Here is an 8,017-nt window from a genome sequence, read left to right as displayed (position 1 = left end):
TTTCCTTTTTTAGAATACGAGAGGGAGTGGGGGTGGGTGGAGTGGAGTGGGGTGGGGTGTAGGGGGTGGGGGGGCGAAGGGATTCCACTGCGACCACGTGGCCGCTGCGCCCCTGCCTCGCTCCATCCTCCCTGAAGCCAAGTCCATATATGGGCAGTGACGGAAACTGACGTCAATAGGGCGGTTCCTGTGGGGGGTAGGGGGGTGGGCAGAACTTAATGGCCGGACTCTACCATTCGACCACCAAGGGCGGGGATCCCAACAAACAAAGCGCCGCAACGTTTCAGTTCGCAGCAAAAGTTTTTTTACGGCACAACTCGTCATTAATCACGTCGAGACGGAGAGCCGCCTTCAACCCCGAGGGGATCGTAAGCGAGGATGAGGAGGAGGAGGCGTGATGCCCATGACCTGGTACAGAACCGCCTTCCCCCATACCCCCCTGCCCCCCGTGTAAAGTGGTACGCCCCATTGACGCACGTGTGCGGTGGTGGTGGGGGGAGGAGGACGCCCCCCACACCCCCCACCCCCCACACCCCCGCCTATACATTATATAAACCCCGGCTCGCCGCTTTCCGTCAAACTTGTAAGCGAGCGAGTCGCTGCTTCACGTCGTTGGTTGCCGGGTTTGTTTAATATCCCTTCAGTCAAGCAGCCTGCGGTGATGATGACGGAGATGTACTCCGAGCTGCGCACGGACTACGACGACTCGCCGTCTCGTAGCAGCGTCTCCCCCGCCGAGTCGATGTACCTGTCGTCCCTGGACTCGTACTCGCACGTGGGAAGCCCCGCGACACATAGCGCCGGCCAGGTAACCACCACTTGGCGGCGTGTCGATGCGGTGCAGAGGACTTGTGTGTGTGTGTGTACACATATATATACTTACACACTGTGTGTACACGTACACACTGTGTGTACACGTACACACTGTGTGTACACACATACGTGCAGACACAGACATGTGTACACATACATAGACATACATACAGACATGTCATATTCGGCTCATTTCCACACACACACATGTGTGCCGAATACGGCACACGTGTGTGTGTGTGTTAAGGCTGTCAGTGTGTAGGACACGCGTGTTTGGGTTTGATGGAAGGAACTTAAATAGCGTTGACCCTCCCGCACTAAGAGCTTCTTGGCTCATCAGATTCCCCCTGCAGTCTAGATACTGACTCGGTGGAGTTTCCCAGTAACCCTACGGCTTGTAGACACCGTGCTGTACAATATACACACACAACTCTGTGTGTCAATGTCATAAGTCCAAGAGATTGAGTACTGCAGTTATAACGTGAATGCGGTCCTGTCAACTGTTCGCCATGTCACCCGCATCGTCTTACTTGCTGCATCATGCCTGCATGATGATAGTATCTTCCAGAGGTGTGGACTCGAGTCATGTGACTTGGACTCGAGTCAGACTCGAGTCATGAATTTGATGACTTGCGACTCGACTTGGACTTGCATAACAATGACTTTGTCCCACCTATGAGATGTGGACTCGAGTCATGTGACTTGGACTCGAGTCAGACTCGAGTCATGAATTTGATGACTTGCGACTCGACTTGGACTTGCATAATAATGACTTTGTCCCACCTCTGGTATCTTCTCTTGTTCATAATTTGCTCGTACACACTATATCCGATTGGCCTTTAGCTCAACGTTATGTAACTAGATCACATTTGTCACGAGTACAAACAATATTAGGGATACGGCGTCTCGAACGAGTTAACGGTGGGGTCAGCCTCCGACTTGATAAGCCACAAGCATGCGGGGTGGATGCGTACGTCCATGGTTGAGTGAACTCTTACACAATCATCTGCTCTGTGCTCTGTTTTTTCCTTGCCAATGCGAGTGGTGGTTGGGTGGTGTTCGTTGCGCAATGGGCCACCCTTATTATTACCCTGCCCGTTAGTTTAAGATGCATTTCGCAAGAGTTCGTGCTGTGTTGTTCCGGTCAAACGGTGCAAGTCTCTTATCGCCACCCACGCTTTCGAGCGCGTGTAAATAATTCATGTCCGGTCGTGCCTGTTGCGAAATACTTAGACACACTAGTGGACTCGGTAAAAGAAAATAATACTTTTCCCTCCCCACCCTTGTCGACTTTTGAAAGTAATTAATTTTTTTTGTGACTTTTTTTTTTGCGTGGAAAAATCGCGTGGCCCATTACAATGCTACAGTTAGACAATACCGGGTATAGGAATTTATATTATAAGTAAATAATACTTGTCACTTATCCAGTATCTTATATTAATATGTGTGTTATAGTAACAGAACTGCAGTATTTTAACTTGAAAACTAAAATATTTTCCAGTTTATATACAACAGTTGTATGTGATTTTCAAATAATTAATTTCTATGAATAACCATGTTATCAGATATTTTTGAAGATAACATGTCTGAGTTATACAGTCTACATTTAACCACAGCCTGTGCAATTAAAGCTGCCTGTATGGAGAATTGACCTGGTATCTCTGTGTGTTCCCCAATCCAGGACTACAGCGTGATGGCCACAGTTAGTGGAGACACCCAGTGGCTGCTGCAGACCGCGGTGGCAGGACGAGTTCATGGGGGCCCAGCCAGGCGTGGGGGGCCTGGCAGGACCCACCCGTACGGCCACGGCAGCAGGGGCCCCGGCAGCTTTAGAGGAGACAAGGAGCCCGCCAACGCCGAAGAGGAGGAGAGGCGCCGCATTCGCAGGGAGCGCAATAAGCAGGCGGCCGCCAAGTGCCGCAACCGGAGGCGGGAGCTCACAGAGACCCTAGAAGCGGTGAGCGTCTCTCTTCCAACCACCCACCCTCCCTCAACATTCGCACATCCATCCACTCGCCAAGACACCCACCTAACACGGCCACCACAAGCCAGTGAACTTCAACTCTGTTATCTAGCTGTTTCTTTAGATTCTGCCTCCTTTGGCTTTGCATGCCCAGACTTGCTCGCACACACGCGCAAGAGCCTTTGATGTCTGCCCTGTGGCAGTTCGTTGGCTGCCAGATACAGGCCCAATATTTTTTCTGTAGTTTCAGCAGTGGTAGCCCAACTCTGTTTTTTATTTATTTAATTCACTGCACTGATCAACCAGATGCTGAGACAGAGTCGGTATAATTGTCAAGGTAAAGTAGATCTGAAAATACATTAATATTTTGGACACAGTGAAACCCAGTTAAGTGGTACAAGTTATAATGACATTGACAAAGTTGGCAACACGCTTTGCACATGGAGTCGTTTTTTTTAAGGGATGAGTAAGTGACGATACTGATGAGTAACTCTATGATAAAAAAAAACTACGTGAAGTACCATCCCATACTCATCTCCTTTCTTCATTCATTTTCTGCTACAGGAGACTGCCAAGCTGGCGGCAGAACAGTCGGCGATCCGCGCCGACCTCGAGCGGCTTCAGAAGGAGCGCGACGAGCTGGAGCTTGTGCTGGCCGCGCACGAGCCCACGTGCCGCCTGCAGCACGAGCCCGACCAGAACGTGCCGAGCGCCAACTCCCCCCGCCTCTCCCCGGGCCTGCCCGCCCCCAGACCCGCCAGCCTGCCCCCGTTGCAGCTCAAGCAGGAGCCCCCGAGCCCTCCCAGCGAGCATCAGCACCAGCGGCCCGCACCTCGTGAGCACGAGCAGGCGAGCGGCCGGCCCCCGCGGGCCGCCGTTGAGCCGCAGCAGCAGCAGCACGTGGCGCCTCCGGGGCAGTTCCCGCTGGAGGCCGTGGAGCCGCTGCACACGCCCGTGGTGAGCTTCACGCCCGGCATCACGCCGTGCAGCGGAAGCGGCGCCTTCGTCTTCACGTACCCGAGTCTGGCGGGCCTGCAGGACTTCCTGCACTCTGAGCCGCGCTCCTGCGCATCGGCGTTGCGCCGGCGAAGCAGCAGCGGAAGTGGAGACCTGGGAGGAGAGGCGTTGCTCTCCCCAACCATCCTCTCCCTCTGAGCGCGCGCTCTCCAATCGTCCCAGTTTCTGACCCCCGACACGCGCCGTTTAATTCTTCCTCCCCGCCGTCAGGGACTATCTTCCCCTGCACCTATGAAAAAAATGCATTCCACTACAGCGTCTTTCCAACTGCTTAAAAGTCGCAGCAATTCTTCCTTAATTTTAAAGATGCAATTTTCTTTATACTTCTTTGAGAAGTTTTAGGTGCATGCCGAGCAATACCACTGAAATGGTGCATTGTTAATGTTGTGAAACAATGTGTTTAAAGTTGAATGAGGTGGTAGCTTCAATGGAATAATAATACTGTGCTGTCTATTATCCCATGAATGTTATAAGCTGTTATGTTCACGTTGAATTCAGAAACTAAAACCGGCATTGCTTATATATACTCGCTATGAGTATATCACGCATGTAGGATCTGAAAGTTGCATTTCTGGCATCTTGTTAATTGTATATTTACGTTGATAATGTATTTTCTGTAATCGTCACGCGTATTTATTTCGTAAATATATATCGTGTTAATTTATTTTTGCACTATTTTGTTGACCATTGCAATAAAGTCAATAGTTTTTACAATAATGTTGCACCCTTGTGCGTTTGCTTACAGCGTGGTTTATACTTTGCATACCCACAATGTCACACATTAACACTGGCTGATGGTGTCAGGACACGGCAAGTACTGTACCATCCTTGGTTTTACTGAGAGCGCCACTTGGTTTACTGCTGAAGCAAGCGGCAACAGCACGCCTGGCTTGTTTACACAATGTCTAGACTCTTACAGGAACCCTCGCAGCACCTTTGCCACGTACACAAAGGTTCGCCTTTTTATAGTTTATGAATCCATAATACATGCAAACGATGACAACATCGTGATGGGGCATAATGTAAAACGTAATAGCACTGTGTCACAATCAGCCATGATCAATCCTCTGCTGGATGAAGACCTCCCCGAGCGGGTTGAAGTATTTACAGGTGTTCATAACTCGCAAGTGGCTAGTTGAGTGCTAATTTACATAACGGGATTCTGGTTGGGAATTAATGTTATTACAGTATTATAATAGCAATGTTTAAGTACGCTTTATTACAAGGGTGACCCGGGTAGTGTCACAAGATGAAGAGGACTCCAAAAGCATATTATTCATGGATCTTTTTAAAAGAGCAGGATTTGTGTGTGTGGAGAAAATGCAGCTAAAGCTGATGGGAGATTTGAACTGATAACAGTAAAATGGATATGTATTTTTTTATAAATAGTTTTACAGCAATGAATCAACATTCGGCATCATGAACATGAGTTTCCATTGGGGAAATAATGTTATAATATTAAACTTAAGCAAATTGTAGTGTTCACACCAGGCACCTTTTGTAAGCAGTTCAGAAGTCTTTAGAGGTACAATGTTTAGTAAGGAAGACTTTGTAAATGTGAGTTATTTTTTAAAAAGTTAAATCACTCCTGCATACAGTCCCGCAATAATTTCAACACGTAGAAATTGTAAAACTTATATGGTTTAATCTAAGCGTTTAACACGACCACAAATGGTATAATTCATGTTAGCCAGACCCCGTGTGTTCAAAATAGCATTCGTTTTATTGTTCAAATACAATTCCAAATATTGCCACAAAAAACTTGAATGAACACCATCCAGTTGAAAAGCAGTCACAATCTTCATTACTCGCGGTGGAAAGCAGGCCCCTTCAACACGGCGCGAGAATTCAGAGGGCACGGTGCATGGACGCTCAATAAAGCCTTTGCAGATTTCCATTTGCGAGACAATTAACATCAAACACCGCAATCATCAGTAACTTGGCAATTCTCACCAGGGGGACGCAGGCGTTAAAAGCACGGCAGCCTTTGCTTTTACTCTATTGACTTTTTCCCAGGAAGATGTTTAGGCACTGAACGGACTAGGAGTCGGTCTACTTGGGAAAAAAGGCCCGTCGCTGTGCAAATTCACTGTGTCCTGACAACCTTGACAAACAAAGGTCAATAATTACCACCGCGTGGGGCTTTCACACCGGTGCTGTACCTCTCTCTCTCTCTCTGAGTGAGTTCCTGAAGAAGCTCCCAGCGTGTGGAGCGAAACGTCGGACATAATTCCGAACAACACGCGCTAGAACCCAAAAGCATATCGTCTAAGCTTCAAAGGCCATTGTTTTGTTATTTTTCAAATTGGCGACGAACAAAGTTCAAAGAGAGAGACCGTGTCAGCACTCTGCCCCCTGGTGGCTACAGAATGTTCTTTGAAGTTCAGTTATCCGGGTGTCAAGAGGCCGATGAGCAAATCCTTCGTGAATGCAAAATTAAAGACACAAGCCATAGTAGTGCGTTTATGGCCATGTGACCAAAACCATGGACCTTTTATATTGGTAAACAGCTGGAGTCTGCGCCCCTTCAAAAGAGGATAATTAGTAAACTCCATGAACTCTCTCCCGAACCCAATTCCTGGCTAGCAGACCTCGATATTGGCATTGAGAATAGTTACCCGGGTTTCCATTTTTTCGACAAACGGTAGGAGTAGGGAATTTCTCATGGAATATGTTTTTCTGGGGCATCCCCCGTCAACCGGCAGGGAAGTATTTTCTGCAGGTCAGCCACGCACAACCCCGGCTTAGATTAAGTCCTGTACAGGACGGATAGAAAATGTATACATCCTTCCAAAAAAAGATACCGTTCTCACGAACAGGATCAAATGTATACAGCCATTATAACTGTGTCGATTTTGTTGTTGTTGGATAGGTGCATTACTCACGCAGTGAATTCGATTTAAGTCGAAATAAGCGACACGTGGTGGATTCCATCTCTTCGCAGACATACATCATAACGGTACTTTAAAGCACAGCAAATGACGCCAGCAGTGGCAGCCAGAGAATGTTACCCTACATTTTTATTAGACTCGGTATATGTTGCAGGGTTATAGCAATGCACCGAATCATCAATCAATATCAATTGGTCAACTCCACCGCTAATGCTACAAATCGCGTGTGTAAGAATTGTGTTTTTCGAATCGCAACGTCGTGTGATGGGTTTGCGTGACTCCTGTAGCCACGACAGGCGCCACCATTCACTGCAATGTTTAAAATAGTTGATCCTGGAAATTAATAGTTGGCGCAAGGGTAAATGGCTGCACCACGAGTCAACTGTACGAGTTCTCGAAAACCCATGGAATATTTCAGTTGATGTTAGCTTCTCGAGTTACACTGAAACTTCGATTGTTTTTTTTACTGAAATAAATAAAACAGATTTTTTTTAATTTATGAAACTAAAACTCACTCTTGGAAGGTTCTGCTTAATCGATATAAATATATAGCAGTACCTGCTACATCCATACTGAAGCCTCCTTGCCATGTATAATCCACCACACTTTTTTTTTAACAACCGCAGCTCATCACATCCAATTTCATTCCAGTTCAACTGTTAACCGATTCCAACAGAGAATCTCATCACGTGTGTTGTTGTACTTTCAAGTGTACAACACGTGTTAGCGTACACCATCGTCTTAGTGGATTGTGGTTACCAACAGGCTATTATTCAGTAGGAGTCGGTCTTTCCAATCAGTTTTCGGCTGGTATCTTACAGCTCCTGTTACAAGAGGCGCTACAATTCACAACAATGTTTAAAATGTTTTTTTAAACAAAAATCTCACACACACGTGATACAATTTTGTTTTCACTGTAACAGGTTTGTGAGCCAGCTGTTCCAATGTTGTTAAAAAGGGCCATATCCCAATACGTCACCTATTGTGTGTACATGTATGTTTTTAAGGCAGTGTTATTGATGAATGTGAGTTTGAATGTGTGTTTGTATTGTTAAGTTTGCACCTGCACGAAGCTTGTCCAGCTATGGTTTGCTTGCTTCAGCGTGAAAACGTCGGACTGGGTTTGAGTTTTGATATCGAGTCTCATCATCATCATGATCATTTCTGAAAACAATTGCCTCGAATGGGCATTCCGGACCAATGTTCTAACCTAAACGGGAAGACTATTGTGCTAATTATACCGCATAATAATAGTTTACATATATAAGGGGCCGTCCATAAATGACGTCACACGATTTTGGACGATTTTTTACCCCCCCCCCCCCTTCGTCAC

At 46.9% G+C, this 8,017-nt stretch overlaps 1 protein-coding gene across 1 annotated transcript; it reads left to right on the top strand.

The window, feature by feature from the left end:
• The first annotated feature begins 582 nt into the window (after positions 1 to 582).
• Positions 583 to 4,510, top strand: LOC144933540 (protein c-Fos-like). The gene is made up of 3 exons (XM_078858430.1): positions 583 to 808; positions 2,495 to 2,770; positions 3,341 to 4,510. Exons 1-3 carry the CDS (start codon positions 662 to 664, stop codon positions 3,929 to 3,931), a joined length of 1,014 nt encoding a protein of 337 aa, XP_078714556.1. The 5' UTR covers positions 583 to 661; the 3' UTR covers positions 3,932 to 4,510.
• The last annotated feature ends 3,507 nt before the right edge of the window (positions 4,511 to 8,017 follow it).

This window comes from Lampetra fluviatilis, chromosome 7 (assembly GCF_964198595.1).
Source record: "Lampetra fluviatilis chromosome 7, kcLamFluv1.1, whole genome shotgun sequence".
Taxonomy (NCBI): Eukaryota; Metazoa; Chordata; class Hyperoartia; order Petromyzontiformes; family Petromyzontidae; genus Lampetra; species Lampetra fluviatilis.
The sequence above is the reverse complement of the archived record's forward strand: the minus strand, read 5'-3'. Positions and strand labels throughout refer to the sequence as shown.